The sequence below is a fragment of the Pecten maximus genome, chromosome 4 (genome assembly GCF_902652985.1).
Source record: "Pecten maximus chromosome 4, xPecMax1.1, whole genome shotgun sequence".
NCBI lineage: Eukaryota > Metazoa > Mollusca > Bivalvia > Pectinida > Pectinidae > Pecten > Pecten maximus.
In genome coordinates this window covers 2,912,919-2,935,098 of record NC_047018.1, presented here as the reverse complement: position 1 = coordinate 2,935,098, position 22,180 = coordinate 2,912,919, and the positions used below count along the sequence as shown (strand labels likewise).

The following is a 22,180-nucleotide window of genomic DNA, read 5'->3' as shown; positions in this document are numbered from 1 at the left end:
TTTATAGAAATTATCATTTATTAAACTTATTAAAACTTCTTATGTTTCTGATGTTTTCACAAAAATTATCACTTTTCCTTCAAAAGTGAGAAGAAATGTGTTTGCAACATTGCAATACAGCAGTTGTAAATATGGCCTTAATTTTTTTAGAGAATGGGAGATGCATTCAAGACATTTTTGCAGCAATTTCTTAAACTGTGAGCTATTATTACCTAGATTGGATACAATTGATGTAGATGCTTTAGAGTAGCAAGCTAAGGTGTCCATACTATATTTATACATATTACTATATTTTGGGTTGAACTACTTTCGATCAATGGATTAATATTAACCACACTGCTGTCGTAATCACCAGTTCATCATTGACAGTAGCACTGTTTATTGCAATCTATATGGTATCACAATTTGGAGTTTTTCTTTCACAAAAGTACTGATATGATGAAATTAGTCTTTTAGACTGATATCTGTTTTAACAAACCATCACAGTCAGTAACAGAAACATCATAGACACAAGGCAGATTTCCCAAAGTTTCCTTTAATCAGCCTTGCAAGGCAGACAAAGCACTATAGATATCTAGAAGTATTTCTGTAGAGGTTCTCCATTTCCCCAATAACTGCCTGGCATTCTAGAAGTATTTCTGTAGATGTTCTCCATTTCCCCAATAACTGCCTGGCATTCTAGAAGTATTGCTGTAGAGGTTCTCTATTTCCCCAATAACTGCCTGGCTTTCTAGAAGTATTTCTGTAGAGGTTCTCCATTTCCCCAATAACTGCCTGGCATTCTAGAAGTATTTCTGTAGAGGTTCTCTCCATTTCCCCAATAACTGCCTGGCTTTCTAGAAGTATTGCTGTAGAGGTTCTCCATTTCCCCAATAACTGCCTGGCATTCTAGAAGTATTTCTGTAGAGGTTCCCCTAAAGTTTTCTCCATTTCTCCAATAACTGCCTGGCATTCTTTCTCCACCTCTTCACACTCATCTGAAACAAATCAAGATGCAATATGATCTTTCTCTAAAATCTATTCTTTTATACAAATCTTAATAGTTTTGTTGTGGGGTCTATGTAACAGTGCTATGTTTCTTTAATGTTTCACCAACAAACTGTTAGTCAGTTATTTTGTTCAGTGATGTTACATTTAAGGCATTAATCTTGATGGACCTACAAGGTTCATACAGATGTTAAAACTGTTTGTCAAAGCTTGTCTGAAACTACATAAAATCACTTAGCCTGTCCTTACTTTATAAGCAAACAACACTGGTCTAACCAGTCAATCCCAATAAAGTTTAGAAAATATCGTTCAGGATATGTTAAAGTCCAACAAACCTTCCATCAGCTCAGCCAGGAACGGAATAGTCTCTGGCAGTAGGCCTAAGAAGTCCTCTCCTAACTTCTTGTGCAGTTGATCAACTGCATTCAGGGCGCCTAACCGTACCTATAATACAAATTAATATTGAGTTATTAGCTCCTAACGTACCTATAATACAAATTAATATGGAGTTATTAGCTCCTAACCTACCTATAATACAAATTAATATTGAGTTATTAACTCCTAACCTACCTATAATACAAATTGATATTGAGTTATTAGCTCCTAACCGTACATATAATACAAATTAATATTGAGTTATTAGCTCCTAACCGTACCTATAATACAAATTGATATTGAGTTATTAATATTGAGTTATTAGCTCCTAACGTACCTATAATACAAATTGATATCGAGTTATTAGCTCCTAACCGTACCTATAATACAAATTAATATGGAGTTATTAGCTCCTAACCGTACCTATAATACAAATTGATATTGAGTTATTAGCTCCTAACCGTACCTATAATACAAATTAATATTGAGTTATTAACTCCTAACCGTACCTATAATACAAATTAATATGGAGTTATTAGCTCCTAACCGTACCTATAATACAAATTAATATTGAGTTATTAACTCCTAACCGTACCTATAATACAAATTAATATTGAGTTATTAGCTCCTAACCGTACCTATAATACAAATTAATATGGAGTTATTAGCTCCTAACCGTACCTATAATACAAATTGATATCGAGTTATTAGCTCCTAACCGTACCTATAATACAAATTAATATGGAGTTATTAGCTCCTAACCGTACCTATAATACAAATTGATATTGAGTTATTAGCTCCTTACCGTACCTATAATACAAATTAATATGGAGTTATTAGCTCCTTACCGTACCTATAATACAAATTAATATGGAGTTATTAGCTCCTAACCGTACCTATAATACAAATTGATATCGAGTTATTAGCTCCTAACCGTACCTATAATACAAATTAATATGGAGTTATTAGCTCCTAACCGTACCTATAATACAAATTGATATTGAGTTATTAGCTCCTTACCGTACCTATAATACAAATTAATATGGAGTTATTAGCTCCTTACCGTACCTATAATACAAATTAATATGGAGTTATTAGCTCCTAACCGTACCTATAATACAAATTGATATTGAGTTATTAGCTCCTAACCTACCTATAATACAAATTAATATTGAATTATTAGCTCCTAACCGTACCTATAATACAAATTAATATGGAGTTATTAGCTCCTAACCGTACCTATAATACAAATTGATATTGAGTTATTAGCTCCTAACCGTACCTATAATACAAATTAATATTGAGTTATTAGCTCCTAACGTACCTATAATACAAATTAATATTGAGTTATTAGCTCCTAACCTACCTATAATACAAATTGATATTGAGTTATTAGCTCCTAACCGTACATATAATACAAATTAATATTGAGTTATTAGCTCCTAACCGTACCTATAATACAAATTAATATTGAGTTATTAATATTGAGTTATTAGCTCCTAACCGTACCTATAATACAAATTAATATTGAGTTATTAGCTCCTAACCGTACCTATAATACAAATTAATACTGAGTTATTAGCTCCTAACGTACCTAGAATACAAATTAATATTGAGTTATTAGCTCCTAACCGTACCTATAATACAAATTAATATTGAGTTATTAGCTCCTAACCGTACCTATGATACAAATTAATATTGAGTTATTAGCTCCTAACCGTACCTATAATACAAATTAATATTGAGTTATTAGCTCCTAACCGTACCTATAATACAAATTAATATTGAGTTATTAGCTCCTAACCGTACCTATAATACAAAATAATATTGAGTTATTAGCTCCTAACCGTACCTATAATACAAATTAATATTGAGTTATTGTAACAACCTCCATGTACCAGTACCTGACTGTAGAGTGGCCAGAATTCCAGAGAAATGGATGTGTTGCCTGCACACACTTTTGATTAAATTGGCAAGCAGTTAATTTGATAATGAGAACTCTTAAAAGCAAAGGGCCATAATTACGAAGTTTCAAATTTATGCGGCAAGTGGTAATGAAGAAAGATCTGAAAAACTGTTAATTGTGATAATTTTCTATGTGCAATACTGACATGGGGTTCCAACTCATAACAGTAATCCATTATGATAAATCCACATACCAAGTCAAAAATTAATGTGGCAATTAAGTGGTAGAAAGTACAGAAAACTGCTATTGAATTAGGAAAATTTCCTATGTACAAAGGGTCATAACTCAAGCACAAAATGGAATATTTATACGACCAAGTTTTCTGTAGGGGTGTTAAGTGTGATGACATTTAAAACAAGAAAAATCAGTGCAAGAGGCCCAAAGGGTCTGTATCGCCCACCTCCTAATGACAACTTGCTGATCTAGGTCAAAAGAGTAAGCTAAGTTTATTCATTTTAATAAATTTTGCATCCCTTCATTTCATTACACTATAGGCCTAATGTCAGGTCTTCGGCTTTCTTGGTTATTGAAAAGAAGTTGTTTGAAGATTTAAACACATTTGACCCCTGTGACCTTGAATGTATACCAAAGTCATTCATTTGAACAAACCTTGAGATACTGGGCCTCTCGGTTATTGTAATTACCTGAAAATAATATATTGCAAACAAACACATTTTTCAAGATTCTAATTTTAGTGTAAAACACATTGGTACATTGATTATATTAGTGCATTGTAAAACACATTAGTGCAATGTTTTCACTGCTAAAACACAAACTTTGCAGTAGAGTATAAAACCTTTTACAGTTATCTCACCTTTGGCTCCTCGTGCCTGGTTTTGAGCAGTATCTGGTAATTTAATGTTTTCCACAAGGAATCGTCCTGGACAGCTACAGCCATTTGTACAAGACAAGGTACAAGGTGATGGTCAACACGCTTTCGGTACAGATTCTCACTGCGGCCAGTGTTATCCAACTGAAATACCGAAAAAATATTAAGACATTTCATATAGACAATCGACACACCTTCTGTACAGATTCTCACTACCGCCAGTGTTAACAAACTACAGCACCAGTCGGATTCTCACTACGGCCAGTGTTAACAAATTACAGCACCAGTCGGATTCTCACTACGGCCAGTGTTAACAAACTACAGCACCAGTCGGATTCTCACTACGGCCAGTGTTAACAAACTACAGCACCAGTCGGATTCTCACTACGGCAAGTGTTAACAAACTACAGCACCAGTGGGATTCTCACTACGGCCAGTGTTAACAAACTACAGCACCAGTCGGATTCTCACTACGGCCAGTGTTAACAAATTACAGCACCAGTCAGATTCTCACTACGGCCAGTGTTAACAAATTACAGCACCAGTCAGATTCTCACTACGGCCAGTGTTAACAAATTACAGCACCAGTCGGATTCTCACTACGGCCAGTGTTATCAAATTACAGCACCAGTCAGAAAAGTAAGACATTTCATAAAGATACTTTCTAAGCTTCAAATTTGTAAAGCTTCTCTTTCCATTCAAGACCCTGTATACTTTACTTCTTACTAAAGCATTAACATGAATGGTCTTCCTCTGAAATTAGTGGAGAATGATTTGTGGCTAATTATGCATAATTCTTTTACAACCAAGACTTGTTTTTTTTTTACCAGATATTGCGTTATTTTCTCAACATACATTGACTCCTGAGAGACGGCTACTCTGTACCTATATGATGATAGTAACCACAGAATCTTAAAGGACAGAGAAGATACTTCATTATTTATTATGATGTATAAAACCCACACACATACCTGATCTACCAGAGAATACCCACACACATACCTGATCTACCAGTGGTTGCATTAGGCAGTCAAAACGGTCTTTGTTGAGGAAGCCTTCCGTATCATACAGGAAACACTTATGGAGGCAGTCTACCACATGGACCAGTAGTTGATGGGACATTCGACGGTACGGCTTTCCCTTCCCAAAGTAACCCTTCCCTGAACATAAACACATGTACTTGTACAACACTTACCTAATGTAAGGGCTATTGTAGTAAAATAAAGAAACTCTATGCATGGTAGGCACAAGAGAAAGAAAATGGGGTTTATAACATGTATATAGTGCTGTTTGAACTACATATGTACATCATTTCTTTTGGAGAATTTTGTTTACATATACATAATTATCCTCGAATAGTTAAGCATTAAAATTTTGAAAGGTCATATTTTGTGACTATGTTTAGCTTACTGGTTTACAAAAGATGATTTTACAAACATGAAAAAAGAGGCTTATTTGTAGACAAGAACTTATTTGCAGATAAATATGGTATATAAGTAATATAGCCCACACTCCTTGGAGAATTTATTATCCCAGTAGTACTATACCTGTTTTAGATGAATTATTAAGGTCTAGGAGTTCAGCAGCATGTTGTACAAAATGTCCAGCAAACAAGGTAAACAGGCTCTTCAGTTTCTCAGCTAAACTGAAAGTATGTAAAAGTAATCGCATATTTCTCAGGAAAAAGCTTGAAATGGGAAATAACACCCATCATATTGTACGGTAACTGTGTTATGAACACCTCTTTAAAACACCTAGCATGGCTGCTTATGTTTCAAAATGGCAATGTCCCATCTTCATGGTAACACATGCATGGTGAAATCTTAAACATATTAGAGGCAAGCTGTCAAAGGATCATCAATTTACATTTTATTAGTTAATGAGGCTTTGTTGATGTAAAAATATTATTGTTATTTGATGAGTCCTTAATACATTTGTTCCTATTTCATATGTCATGATGACACTTGTAATATTTTTTTCAGATTACTAGATGTCTGGTTTCATGATGACAGATCTCATGGAATGGAAACTCAGGTAAGATCTCTCATGGAATGGAAACTCAGGTAAGATCTCTCATGGAAAGGAAACTCAGGTAAGATCTCTCATGGAATGGAAACTCAGGTAAGATCTCTCATGGAATGGAAACTCAGGTAAGATATCTCATGGAATGGAAACTCAGGTAAGATATCATGGAATGGAAACTCAGGTAAGATCTCTCATGGAATGGAAACTCAGGTAAGATCTCTCATGGAATGGAAACTCAGGTAAGATCTCTCATGGAATGGAAACTCAGGTAAGATCTCTCATGGAATGGAAACCCAGGTAAGATCTCTCATGGAAAGGAAACTCAGGTAAGATATCTCATGGAATGGAAACTCAGGTAAGATCTCTCATGGAATGGAAACTCAGGTAAGATCCTTATCTATAAGGATTGTCCATTCCTACTCACCTGTCAGCTAGTCTGTAGAATACTGTAACCCTGGCCTTAATGTCAGATTCCCTGGTCCCCCAGTCATACAGCTGTAGACAAAAAAGACAAATAGCTCTGTATTTCCTTGTTTATAATCAATATCTAGTTTCCATTTGGAGAAAAGTACTCAAACGGATTTTGAAGAATAGAAAAATGTTTTTACCTTCAGTAAAAATGGTCTGAATGTGGACTCTGATAGCTTCATCACCATAGAGATGATGGTCTGCATAATACTACCCTCTATCAAAGTCATATCACCCTCTTCAACCTGTGAATCAGAACAATGGCAAGAATGAAATTACCTGATATATTGTAATATCTTTATTCTAATTTAAATCATGTACATAGTACAATTAACACCAATAAAGATGTAGAAAAATCATAGCTCTTTCTTGGGCTGTCTGGAAATATATACTATAACTATATCAAAACCCATGTATGGTTTCACATGATAATACATTAGAAATATATAAGACACATAGGAAAATACCCCGGCTGAATATGTGTAAAATCTTATAAACAGCACTTCAATTCATAAAGAAGAGAAATTAGACCTAGAACCGATGTACAATTGAACAATTCACAGTCAAGTAGCATTGTTTATAACAAGAAACTAGAACTGTCGCCAGGATGGCCGACTAATACCCCCGCAATCTGCATGAGTCAATGGTGAATTGGAACTGTTAATTAGAGGCTAACTAAGATAACCCAGTAATATAGTGACCAGTTGCCATTGCAACCATAATTTTCAGAAAGAGAAAATGGCATGCACATCTACACATGGTCCTCTACATTGTGTGAAGTTTCATTGAAATCGGCCCTTCGGTTTAGGAGGAGTTGTCTGGACAAACTTAGTTATGGTTCTTGTCGGAAAACCTGTTTATAGTGACCAGTTGCCGTAGCAACCGTAATTTTGAGAAAAAGAAAATGGCATGCACATCTACACATGGTCCTCTATATTTGTGTGAAGTTTCATTGAAATCGGCCCTTCGGTTTAGGAGGAGTTGTCCGGACAAACTTAAAGTATGGTCCTTATCGGAAAACCTGTTTATAGTGACCAGCTGACATAGCAACCATAATTTTGAGAAAAATAAAGTGGCATGCACATCTACACATGATCATTAATATGTGTGTGAAGTTTCATTGGAATCGGCCCATTGGTTTAGGAGGAGTTGTCCGGACAATATGTGTCTACAGACAGACGGACAGACAGACAACCTGATTCCAGTATACCCCCCTAACTTCATTGCGGGGTATAATAAAACCAAACATACGTCAGGGTGTTTAGCTCTGAAGTCCAGACAGACGAGGAAGAAAGTCTGGAGCTGTGGCAGATTACTTGTCAGATCGTCTTGGCTCATGTTGGAAATATGGTCCTCCAGCAGGGACATAAGGGGCTTCACACACATCTGAAAGGATACAGTTATCAATGACATAAGGGGCTTCACACACATCTGAAAGGATACAGTTATCAATGACATAAGGGGCTTCACACACATCTGAAAGGATACATTTATCAATGACATAAGGGGCTTCACACACATCTGAAAGGATACATTTATCAATGACATAAGGGGCTTCACATACATCTGAAAGGTTACAGTTATCAATGACATAAGGGGCTTCACACACATCTGAAAGGTAAAGTTATCAATGACAAATGGGGCTTAACATACATTGATAAAGTTGAACAAATATGACATAAATAAATAATACACTCTGTATAACAATGAGGCTTAACAATGACTTAAGGCACTTCACACATACATACACACCCTCAAACACACATATCTTTTGACATGAAGCCTTACCAGATCATTATTGGAGAACTTTTCATAACAATTACTGACAGATGGAAGCATGACCCGGAATGGCAGTACTGTTGACAGTGATGACCTATAATGAAGGAAAAACTGTATTAATATGTAACAGGAGAAGAGAAAATGTGGCGGCCAGTCCGGGGTTCGAACCCCGGACCTCCGAACACTAGACGGATGCTCTACCAATTGAGCTACCTAGTCACCGATAATCGGCCCAGTCCAGTCCCGCTACAAATGCACCAACAATATATAAACCATACAAACAATATTTACAAACTACAGGCAGAAAACATCAATATATCTTTACAGTGTTAAGTGTACAGAATATACCTGATGTGTTTGAGCCTATATATCTTTTCAGTGTTAAGTGTACAGAATATACCTGATGTGTTTGAGCCTATATATCTCTACAGTGTTAAGTGTACAGAATATACATGATGTGTCTGAGCCTATATATTTTTACAGTGTTAAGTGTACGGAATATACCTGATGTGTTTCGGCCTATATATCTTTACAGTGTTAAGTGTACAGAATATACCTGATGTGTTCAGCCTATATATCTTTACAGTGTTAAGTGTACAGAATATACCTGATGTGTTTCGGCCTATATATCTCTACAGTGTTAAGTGTACAGAATATACCTGATGTGTTTGAGTCTATATATCTTTACAGTGTTAAGTGTACAGAATATCTTTACAGTGTTAAGTGTACGGAATATACCTGATATGTTTGAGCCTATATATCTTTACAGTGTTAAGTGTACAGAATATACCTGATGTGTTTGAGTCTATATATCTCTACAGTGTTAAGTGTACGGAATATACCTGATGTGTTTGAGTCTATATATCTTTACAGTGTTAAGTGTACGGAATATACCTGATATGTTTGAGCCTATATATCTTTACAGTGTTAAGTGTACAGAATATACCTGATGTGTTTCGGCCTATAGATCTTTACAGTGTTAAGTGTACGGAATATACCTGATCTGTTTCAGTCTATATATCTTTACAGTGTTAAGTGTATACAGAATATACCTGATCTGTTTCGGCCTATATATCTTTACAGTGTTAAGTGTACAGAATATACCTGATGTGTTTCAGCCTATATATCTCTACAGTGTTAAGTGTACGGAATATACCTGATGTGTTTGGGCCTATATATCTCTACAGTGTTAAGTGTATACAGAATATACCTGATGTGTTTGAGCCTATATATATATCTTTACAGTGTTAAGTGTATACAGAATATACCTGATGCGTTTGAGTCTATATATCTCTACAGTGTTAAGTGCACAGAATATACCTGATGTGTTTCAGCCTATATATCTTTACAGTGTTAAGTGTACGGAATATACCTGATGTATTTCAGCCTATATATCTTTACAGTGTTAAGTGTACGGAATATACCTGATATGTTTGAGCCTATATATCTTTACAGTGTTAAGTGTACAGAATATACCTGATGTGTTTCAGCCTATATATCTTTACAGTGTTAAGTGTACAGAATATACCTGATGTGTTTCGGCCTATATATCTTTGCAGTGTTAAGTGTACAGAATATACCTGATCTGTTTCGGCCTATATATCTTTACAGTGTTAAGTGTACAGAATATACCTGATGTGTTTCAGCCTATATATCTCTACAGTGTTAAGTGTACGGAATATACCTGATGTGTTTGGGCCTATATATCTTTACAGTGTTAAGTGTACAGAATATACCTGATGTGTTTGAGCCTATATATCTTTACAGTGTTAAGTATACAGAATATACCTGATGTGTTTCAGCCTATATATCTCTACAGTGTTAAGTGTACAGAATATACCTGATGTGTTTGAGCCTATATATCTTTACAGTGTTAAGTGTACAGAATATCTTTACAGTGTTAAGTGTACAGAATATACCTGATATGTTTCAGCCTATATATCTTTACAGTGTTAAGTGTACAGAATATACCTGATGTGTTTCAGCCTTTGTTGTGTCTGTGGTTTCTTCATCACATCAAGTTCTGTATCCAGAGCAGACAGACAGCAAACCTGTACAAACATTCAATAACTTAGTACACACATCCTATCTGATTGATAGTAATAACTTAGTACACACATCCACTCTGATTTACAGGGAATCTAATTCATAGGAATACAGTATTACATTAGTATAAAAGATACAAAAAAGAAATCATTTGTGGAACTATGTCAAAGGAAAAGAATGCATTGCCAGTCTATTTCCCTTTCATTCTTCTTATACTCAATCTGACCCATTTTGGCATTGACCATAAAGCCCAGGGGTGCAGTCAAGTCCAACTTATGCATACCATCAAATTGCTATACCATACTGATAATTGTAATTACTTATTATTATTTCCAATGGCAATTAAACAAATTATACACAAAAATGTAATTATCCTATACAAACTATAGTATATTTTCCTATACAAACTATACATGTAGTATATTTTCCTATACAAACTATAGTATATTTTACCTCCTCTCCAGGGAGAAACATTACAATTTTTGTAAAGTACCAATGATTTGACCATTTTGACCCAGCTATCAGCCATGGAGATCAGTAAGGGCATATATGTGCATAGCATCAATCTGTTCAAGCTTTAATGTTGCTTCCTTATATCAAATACAGGACAATTTTCCCCCCTCCTCAGAGAAAATGTGAAACCCTAGTGTCATAAAATCCACAATTTCTGTAAAGCCCTTAATATCCTTCCATCCATTAAGAGTACTTGGCTCTATCATATCTTGGTACTGAGAAAAAGAGTTTTGACATTTCAGTCAATTTGACCCTTTTTGAACTTTTTTGACTCTGCCCACCAGGCCCCTGGGGGTAAGGACCATATAATTCATAATTTTGGTTGATCTTTGGCCATGAAAGATTTCTGCAAAATTTCATTGAAATTGGTTAAGGAGTTCCTGAGAAGAAGATTGTAAATTGCTTAAAGATTGATGACACATGACAAACAAAAGGTGATTACAATAGGTCCCCTGTGACTTTTGTGACTACAATAGGTCCCTTGTGACTTTTGTGACTACAATAGGTCCCTTGTGGCTTTTGTGATTACAATAGGTCCCTTGTGACTTTTGTGACTACAATAGGTCCCTTGTGGCTTTTGTGATTACAATAGGTCCTTAGTGACTTTTGTGATTACAATAGGTCCCTTGTGACTATAACAATAGGTCCCTTGTGACTTTTGTGATTACAATAGGTCCCTTGTGACTATAACAATAGGTCCATTGTGACTTTTGTGATTACAATAGGTCCCCTGTGACAATTGTGACCTAAAATTCACATTTTAAAAAGAAGCTGGATCTGCCAGGTAATTCAAAATCGCTGTATCTATCATGATTTACACCAAAATCAAACAAGAAGTTTGCATAACTTAGGAGTACAAGCTGGCCATGGCTATTCTGAAGACCAATAATAATTTGTCTTGTGTAAGCCACACAGGTCTGACAAAGTGTGTGACTAACAATACTGTAAGGGTATCTCAGTACTCATCGTAAAACATTGACACAGGTGTAGTCACGTCCTGAACAGCTGGAGTCAGTGTGTGACAAGGTGTGTGACTAACAAGGCTGTAAGGGAATCTCAGTACTCATCGTAAAATATTGACACAGGTGTAGTCACGTCTTGAACAGCTGGAGTCAGTGTGTGATGAGGCACAGGTTCAAACTAGGATGTAGGACTAATCAATAGGCATGGCTGCTTTGTATCACGAGTTGATTGAGAGGTGAATGACATACACAAGTCAGTATCCAATACAAATGATCTCCCTTTGTATATCTGGAGACTTACCCGTAGAACGATATCCTTGATGTATGGACTGAGGAAGTTAGAGGATTATCTCCCTTTGTATATCTGGAGACTTACCCGTAGAACGATATCCTTGATGTATGGACTGAGGAAGTTAGAGAGATTTTCTACGACCTTCTGTAACGTTGTCACCACACTCAACAGGAACAGCTCATTTCTATAACAAGACAAAGGTTACCATATACACTGTATAATGTACAAATATCATTTCTATAACAGACCACGACGTTTATAGGTTACCATGTACACTGTATAATGTACAAATATCATTTCTATAACAGACCACGACGTTTATAGGTTACCATATACACTGTATAATGTACAAATATCATTTCTATAACAGACCACGACGTTTATAGGTTACCATGTACACTGTATAATGTACAAATATCATTTCTATAACAGACCACGACGTTTATAGATGACCATATACACTGTATAATGTACAAATATCATTTCTATAACACACCACAACCTCTATAGACAAAGGTTACCATATACACTGTATAATGTACAAATATCATTTCTATAACAGACCACGACCTTTATAGGTTACCATATACACTGTATAATGTACAAATATCATTTCTATAACAGACCACGACGTTTATAGACAAAGGTTACCATGTACACTGTATAATGTACAAATATCATTTCTATAACAGACCACGACGTTTATAGACAAAGGTTACCATATACACTGTATAATGTACAAATATCATTTCTATAACAGACCACAACGTTTATAGACAAAGGTTACCATGTACACTGTATAATGTACAAATATCATTTCTATAACAGACCGCGACGTTTATAGACAAAGGTCACCATATACACTGTATAATGTACAAATATCATTTCTATAACAGACCACGACGTTTATAGACAAAGGTTACCATATACACTGTATAATGTACAAATATCATTTCTATAACAGACCACAACATTTATAGACAAAGGTTACCATATACACTGTATAATGTACAAATATCATTTCTATAACGGACCACAATGTTTATAGACAAAGGTTACCATATACACTGTATAATGTACAAATATCATTTCTATAACAGACCATGACGTTTATAGGTTACCATATACACTGTATAATGTACAAATATCATTTCTATAACAGACCACGACGTTTATAGACAAAGGTTACCATATACACTGTATAATGTACAAATATCATGTCTATAACGGACCACAATGTTTATAGACAAAGGTTACCATATACACTGTATAATGTACAAATATCATTTCTATAACAGACCACGACGTTTATAGACAAAGGTTACCATATACACTGTATAATGTACACATATCATTTCTATAACACACCACGACGTTTATAGACAAAGGTTACCATATACACTGTATAATGTACAAATATCATTTCTATAACAGACCACGACGTTTATAGACAAAGGTTACCATATACACTGTATAATGTACACATATCATTTCTATAACACACCACGACGTTTATAGACAAAGGTTACCATATACACTGTATAATGTACAAATATCATTTCTATAACAGACCACGACCTTTATAGACAAAGGTTACCATATACACTGTATAATGTACAAATATCATTTCTATAACAGACCATGACGTTTATAGACAAAAGTTACCATATACACTGTATAATGTACAAATATAATTTCTATAACACACCACAACGTTTATAGAAAAAGGTTACAATGTACACTGTATAATGTACAAATAAACAGCAATTTAATAAACTGTTAAAAAGTCCTTGATAGAGTAAACCGATATTTAAGTTATGTCTGGGAATTTATCAATAGCTTTCATACTTGAATCTTGAATCTTTTAGCAGGGATTATGCACTTTTGTATTAAAAATCTTAAAGTTTATGATAAATTATGATTCAGCTATTTTCAGAATCAGTTCTTTGGCAGGTGCTAATTCATTGTAACACTAATCTATTAAAATTTGATAATTCACTAAAACTTAAGTGTAATTGAGTACACATACAGTACTTGTATATGAATAGTCACAGATTACTCAATGTAAAGTCAAAGCATGTGAGAAAGTATTACCATTAAAAATAATACCACAGTAAAGTTGCTGATGACACAAAATATTTCAAGGAAATAAAACACTCTAGTTACTACTGGACACCTGGGCCCAGTTGTTCAAAAGGTGATTAGCTTAATCACTTGATTACTGAAAATTTCATTTCTCATTTGTTGCAAAACCTGCGAGTATATTGTCTTTAAATTATGCCAGTTGGAAAAAAATAAAGAATTACAGAATTTCATTAAGTTTGGTCAAGTTAGTTCTACCGACCTACTACATACACTGACAACAGACAGATGTAATCCTTTGTTTAACCTAACAATACTTACATAAGTAAAGTATCATGGTTCTCCAAACAGGTGATCAGCTTCGGCATGAAAGATGAGAGATGGGCGATGACGTGGATTTTGAGAACTTGGGAAATCTCAGCAATACAAAGTAAGGCACATGCTGACAGCTGTAGGTTATCGCCCCTCTCACTGAACACTCGCACAGCAAGTTTTAGAACCTAAGGGAGATAAAATAATCTCCTACAAACCTTGGTAACTCGGACGTAGGTATATGACATATATCGTAATTCATTTTCGTGTCTATATCGGATGTAGGTATATGACATATATTATAGCTCATTTTCGTGTCTACATACATAGAGTAGATTATACTAGTGTCTTCATCATGTCCATACCTTGATAAACATATGTGGGTTGTTCTCTCCTAGGTGGTGACACAGGAGTTTTAGTCCATACAGGGCAGTCTGAGCATTGACTGTAACCTCCTCTACACTGCCCACAACCAGACAGGTATTTTCCACGATACCACGGATCTTGTCCACCAGCGGTAGTAGCAGGGATACCTACAAATTATTGTCTCCATTAGAAATCTCAAAATACTCGGGTACAAGGTAAAAGTGATGTACACTTCTGTTAGAAGTATTTGACATACCTCGTGTTTTGTCAGATCGTCCAGCTTCTGGGAAATAGGAGAGGAACAAGAGGCCTATGGGGCCTTAACTGCCACCTGAGTTCTGATATGTACATTGATAGGCGAAGTTTTGCATTTATACCAACAGTTAATATGTCTCAACCTTCTGACCTTGAAAATAGATCAAGGTCATTCATTTGAACAAACTTGGAAATAGATCAAGGTCATTCATTTGAACAAACTTGGAAATAGATCAAGGTCATTCATTTGAACAAACTTGGGAGCCCTTCATACTAACATGCTACTGGCCCAATATCATGACCCTGGACCTCTTGGTTATTGAAACATAGTCTTGGGCCTCTTGGTTATTGAGAGGAATTGTTTAAAGATTTTAACAAATTTGACCCCATGGACTTGAAAGAAGGCCAAGGCTATACATTTGAACAAAGTTGGTAGCCTTATTCCCAGCATGCTACTGGCCCAATATCATGACTCTTGACCTCTTGGTTATTGAGAAGAAGGCAAAAATGTAACGGACAAAAGGTGATTGCAATAGATCACTTTCAACCTAGAAATGCAACGATGAGACTGGGACTCCAACCTTTGACCTCTGAACTCTAGATGGACACTCTAACCATTTGAGTTACCTGGCCACCAGCATTCAGCCCAGTCCAGTGTTTGACAGGCCTAGCCGTCCCATTTTTGTATAAGTATTTGACATACCTCATGTTTTGTCAGGCCATCCCGTTTCTGGTGAAGGTTGGTATTGAGCAGCTCCAGGGCCTTCCTCTGTACATTTGGGAGAGCATGGTCCATTAACGAGGATACAACCTCCACAAACATGTCCTCTGGCAACAAGGTCACCACCTACAGAAAGTCACGGTAAGTGTTATCAACAGGAACATGTCCTCGGACAACTATGTCACCACCTACAGGAAGTCACGGTAAGTGTTATAAACAGGAACATGTCCTCGGACAACAAGGTCACCACCTACAGGAAGTCAAGTTAAGTGTTATAAACAGGAACATGTCCTCTGGCAACAAGGTCACCACCTACAGGATATCACGGTAAGTGTTATAAACAGAAACATGTCCTGGGGCAACAATGTCACCACCTACAGGAAGTCATGGTAAGTGTTATAAACAGAAACGTCCTGGGACAACAAGGTCACCACCTACAGGAAGTCACGGTAAGTGTTATAAACAGAAACATGTCCTCGGACAACAATGTCACCACCTACAGGAAGTCATGGTAAGTGGTATAAACAGGAACATGTCCTCGGACAATAAGGTCACCACCTACAGGAAGTCACGGTAAGTGTTATAAACAGGAACATGTCCTCTGGCAACAAGGTCACCACCTACAGGATATCACGGTAAGTGTTATAAACAGAAACATGTCCTGGGGCAACAATGTCACCACCTACAGGAAGTCATGGTAAGTGTTATAAACAGAAACGTCCTGGGACAACAAGGTCACCACCTACAGGAAGTCACGGTAAGTGTTATAAACAGAAACATGTCCTCGGACAACAATGTCACCACCTACAGGAAGTCATGGTAAGTGGTATAAACAGGAACATGTCCTCGGACAATAAGGTCACCACCTACAGGAAGTCACGGTAAGTGTTATAAACAGAAACATGTCCTCGGACAACAATGTCACCACCTACAGGAAGTCATGGTAAGTGGTATAAACAGGAACATGTCCTCGGACAATCAGGTCACCACCTACAGGAAGTCACGGTAAGTGTTATAAACAGGAACATGTCCTCGGACAACAATGTCACCACCTACAGGAAGTCAAGGTAAGTGTTATAAACAGGAACATGTCCTGGGACAACAAGGTCACCACCTACAGGAAGTCAAGGTAAGTGTTATAAACAGAAACATGTCCTGGGACAACAAGATCACCACCTACAGGAAGTCACGGTAAGTGGTATAAACAGATACATGTCCTGGAACAACACGGTCTCCACCTACAGGAAGTCACGGTAAGTGGTATAAACAGGAACATGTCCTGGGACAACAAGATCACCACCTACAGGAAGTCACAGTAAGTGTTATAAACAGGAACATGTCCTCGGACAACAATGTCACCACCTACAGGAAGTCACGGTAAGTGTTATAAACAGAAACATGTCCTCGGACAACAATGTCACCACCTACAGGAAGTCAAGGTAAGTGTTATAAACAGGAACATGTCCTGGGACAACAATGTCACCACCTACAGGAAGTCACGGTAAGTGTTATAAACAGAAACATGTCCTCGGACAACAATGTCACCACCTACAGGAAGTCACGGTAAGTGTTATAAACAGAAACATGTCCTCGGACAACAAGGTCACCACCTACAGGAAGTCACGGTAAGTGGTATAAACAGATACCAAGCAGGTTTCTTATCAAGCTTACTAAGATTTAGTCTTGATAACAAAACAGGACAGTTATCTAATTTACATACTAAGTTCTATCTTACCTTCTCCAGTAGATCTAATTTACATACTAAGTACTATCTTACCTTCTCCAGTAGATCTAATTTACATACTAAGTACTATCTTACCTTCTCCAGTAGATCTAATTTACATACTAAGTTCTATCTTACCTTCTCCAGTAGATCTAATTTACATACTAAGTTCTATCTTACCTTCTCCAGTAGATCTAATTTACATACTAAGTACTATCTTACCTTCTCCAGTAGATCTAATTTACATACTAAGTTCTATCTTACCTTCTCCAGTAGATCTAATTTACATACTAAGTTCTATCTTACCTTCTCCAGTAGATCTAATTAAAATACTAAGTTCTATCTTACCTTCTCCAGTAGATCTAATTTACATACTAAGTTCTATCTTACCTTCTCCAGTAGATCTAATTTACATACTAAGTACTATCTTACCTTCTCCAGTAGATCTAATTTACATACTAAGTTCTATCTTACCTTCTCCAGTAGATCTAATTTACATACTAAGTTCTATCTTACCTTCTCCAGTAGATCTAATTAACATACTAAGTACTATCTTACCTTCTCCAGTAGATCTAATTTACATACTAAGTTCTATTTTACCTTCTCCAGTAGATCTAATTAAAATACTAAGTACTATTTTACCTTCTCCAGTAGATCTAATTAACATACTAAGTTCTATCTTACCTTCTCCAGTAGATCATACACTTTGTGTTGGTATGCTCTCCAAAACCGTGCTGTAATGGTGTCTTGGTATCTATCTGTTGCCATGGAAACCCTGGACAGAAACTCCATGATATTCTGTAGAAGACTCTGAAAATTCTTCAGTAATGATGGATCACTACAGTTGGTTACCTGAAATGTAAACAAAAGTTTGCCTTACCTGTATAGTACATGTATACACCTGGTACCTGTATAGTATACACCTGGTACCTGTATAGTACATGTATACACCTGGTACCTGTATAGTATACACCTGGTACCTGTTTAGTATACACCTGGTACCTGTATAGTATACACCTGGTACCTGTATAGTATACACCTGGTACCTGATGGTATACACCTGGTACCTGTATAGTATACACCTGGTACCTGTTTAGTATACACCTGGTACCTGTATAGTATACACCTGGTACCTGTATAGTATACACCTGGTACCTGATGGTATACACCTGGTACCTGTATAGTATACACCTGGTACCTGCATAGTATACACCTGGTACCTGTATAGTATACACCTGGTACCTGAATAGTATACACCTGGTACCTGTATAGTATACACCTGGTACCTGTATAGTATACACCTGGTACCAGTATAGTATACACCTGGTCAGCTGTATGATCCTTATTGTTGATTAGAAGTTAACAATACAAAAGTTCAAATAATAATATCAGCTTTAAAGAAGTTTTACAGAGGATGATGGAGGGGAAAACTACCATGTCATCACTGGAAAACAACTATCAAAACAAATATAATCCAATACATATTTGTGTTCTAGACTAGAGTGGACTGAAGCTCACACTTTATTACACTCATCAAGACTAGAGGAGAGTGGACTGAAGCTCACACTTTACTACACTCATCAAGACTAGAGGAGAGTGACTGAAGCTCACACTTTACTACACTCATCAAGACTAGAGGAGAGTGGACTGAAGCTCACACTTTACTACACTCATCAAGACTAGAGGAGAGTGGACTGAAGCTCACACTTTACTACACTCATCAAGACTAGAGGAGAGTGGACTGAAGCTCACACTTTACTACACTCATCAAGACTAGAGGAGAGTGGACTGAAGCTCACACTTTACTACACTCATCAAGACTAGAGGAGAGTGACTGAAGCTCACACTTTACTACACTCATCAAGACTAGAGGAGAGTGGACTGAAGCTCACACTTTATTACACTCATCAAGACTAGAGGAGAGTGACTGAAGCTCACACTTTACTACACTCATCAAGACTAGAGGAGAGTGGACTGAAGCTCACACTTTACTACACTCATCAAGACTAGAGGAGAGTGACTGAAGCTCACACTTTACTACACTCATCAAGACTAGAGGAGAGTGGACTGAAGCTCACACTTTACTACACTCATCAAGACTAGAGGAGAGTGACTGAAGCTCACACTTTACTACACTCATCAAGACTAGAGGAGAGTGGACTGAAGCTCATACTTTACTACACTCATCAAGACTAGAGGAGAGTGGACTGAAGCTCACACTTTACTACACTCATCAAGACTAGAGGAGAGTGGACTGAAGCTCACACTTTACTACACTCATCAAGACTAGAGGAGAGTGACTGAAGCTCACACTTTACTACACTCATCAAGACTAGAGGAGAGTGACTGAAGCTCACACTTTACTACACTCATCAAGACTAGAGGAGAGTGGACTGAAGCTCACACTTTACTACACTCATCAAGACTAGAGGAGAGTGACTGAAGCTCACACTTTACTACACTCATCAAGACTAGAGGAGAGTGGACTGAAGCTCACACTTTACTACACTCATCAAGACTAGAGGAGAGTGGACTGAAGCTCACACTTTACTACACTCATCAAGACTAGAGGAGAGTGACTGAAGCTCACACTTTACTACACTCATCAAGACTAGAGGAGAGTGACTGTAGCTCACACTTTACTACACTCATCAAGACTAGAGGAGAGTGGACTGAAGCTCACACTTTACTACACTCATCAAGACTAGAGGAGAGTGACTGAAGCTCACACTTTACTACACTCATCAAGACTAGAGGAGAGTGACTGAAGCTCACACTTTACTGCACTCATCACGACTAGAGGAGAGTGGACTGAAGCTCACACTTTACTACACTCATCAAGACTAGAGGAGAGTGGACTGAAGCTCACACTTTACTACACTCATCAAGACTAGAGGAGAGTGGACTGAAGCTCACACTTTACTACACTCATCAAGACTAGAGGATAGTGGACTGAAGCTCACACTTTACTACACTCATCAAGACTAGAGGAGAGTGGACTGAAGCTCACACTTTACTACACTCATCAAGACTAGAGTGGACTGAAGCTCACACTTTACTACACTCATCAAGACTAGAGGAGAGTGACTGAAGCTCACACTTTACTACGTATACACTCATCAAGACTAGAGGAGAGTGGACTGAAGCTCACACTTTACTACACTCATCACGACTAGAGGAGAGTGGACTGAAGCTCACACTTTACTACACTCATCAAGACTAGAGGAGAGTGGACTGAAGCTCACACTTTACTACACTCATCACGACTAGAGGAGAGTGGACTGAAGCTCACACTTTACTACACTCATCAAGACTAGAGGAGAGTGACTGAAGCTCACACTTTACTACACTCATCACGACTAGAGGAGAGTGGACTGAAGCTCACACTTTACTACACTCATCAAGACTAGAGGAGAGTGGACTGAAGCTCACACTTTACTACACTCATCACGACTAGAGGAGAGTGGACTGAAGCTCACACTTTACTACACTCATCAAGACTAGAGGAGAGTGACTGTAGCTCACACTTTACTACACTCATCAAGACTAGAGTGGACTGAAGCTCACACTTTACTACACTCATCAAGACTAGAGAGTGGACTGCAGCCCACACTTTACTACACTCATCAAGACTAGAGGAGAGTGGACTGAAGCTCACACTTTACTACACTCATCAAGACTAGAGGAGAGTGGACTGAAGCTCACACTTTACTACACTCATCAAGACTAGAGGATAGTGGACTGAAGCTCACACTTTACTACACTCATCAAGACTAGAGGAGAGTGGACTGAAGCTCACACTTTACTACACTCATCAAGACTAGAGGAGAGTGGACTGAAGCTCACACTTTACTACACTCATCAAGACTAGAGTGGACTGAAGCTCACACTTTACTACACTCATCAAGACTAGAGGAGAGTGACTGAAGCTCACACTTTACTACACTCATCAAGACTAGAGGAGAGTGGAATGAAGCTCACACTTTACTACACTCATCAAGACTAGAGGAGAGTGACTGAAGCTCACACTTTACTACACTCATCAAGACTAGAGGAGAGTGGACTGAAGCTCACACTTTGCTACACTCATCAAGACTAGAGGAGAGTGGACTGAAGCTCACACTTTACTACACTCATCAAGACTAGAGGAGAGTGACTGAAGCTCACACTTTACTACACTCATCAAGACTAGAGGAGAGTGGACTGAAGCTCACACTTTACTACACTCATCAAGACTAGAGGAGAGTGAACTGAAGCTCACACTTTACTACACTCATCAAGACTAGAGGAGAGTGGAATGAAGCTCACACTTTACTACACTCATCAAGACTAGAGGAGAGTGACTGAAGCTCACACTTTACTACACTCATCAAGACTAGAGGAGAGTGCACTGAAGCTCACACTTTACTACACTCATCAAGACTAGAGGAGAGTGCACTGAAGCTCACACTTTACTACACTCATCAAGACTAGAGGAGA

At 37.2% G+C, this 22,180-nt stretch overlaps 1 protein-coding gene across 2 annotated transcripts in view; it reads right to left on the bottom strand.

Moving 5' to 3' along the window:
- LOC117324972 (HEAT repeat-containing protein 1-like) overlaps positions 1-22,180 on the bottom strand; it is a 64,949-nt gene continuing 42,769 nt past the window's right edge. Inside the window, exons 30-44 of one of the 2 annotated variants that reach the window (XM_033880821.1) lie at positions 18,386-18,553; positions 15,961-16,104; positions 15,002-15,169; positions 14,646-14,824; positions 12,327-12,426; positions 10,401-10,480; positions 8,439-8,523; positions 7,902-8,036; positions 6,791-6,895; positions 6,607-6,677; positions 5,705-5,802; positions 5,160-5,317; positions 4,143-4,301; positions 1,323-1,431; positions 1-977 (exon numbers count right to left, since the gene is read on the bottom strand). In XM_033880821.1, coding sequence (XP_033736712.1) covers positions 889-977; positions 1,323-1,431; positions 4,143-4,301; positions 5,160-5,317; positions 5,705-5,802; positions 6,607-6,677; positions 6,791-6,895; positions 7,902-8,036; positions 8,439-8,523; positions 10,401-10,480; positions 12,327-12,426; positions 14,646-14,824; positions 15,002-15,169; positions 15,961-16,104; positions 18,386-18,553 — 1,848 coding nt within the window. In that variant the 3' untranslated portion in view covers positions 1-888. Of the gene's footprint in view, positions 978-1,322; positions 1,432-4,142; positions 4,302-5,159; positions 5,318-5,704; positions 5,803-6,606; positions 6,678-6,790; positions 6,896-7,901; positions 8,037-8,438; positions 8,524-9,823; positions 10,285-10,363; positions 10,481-12,326; positions 12,427-14,645; positions 14,825-15,001; positions 15,170-15,960; positions 16,105-18,385; positions 18,554-22,180 lie in introns of those variants that run through there. The other variant, XM_033880822.1, reaches the window with a different exon arrangement.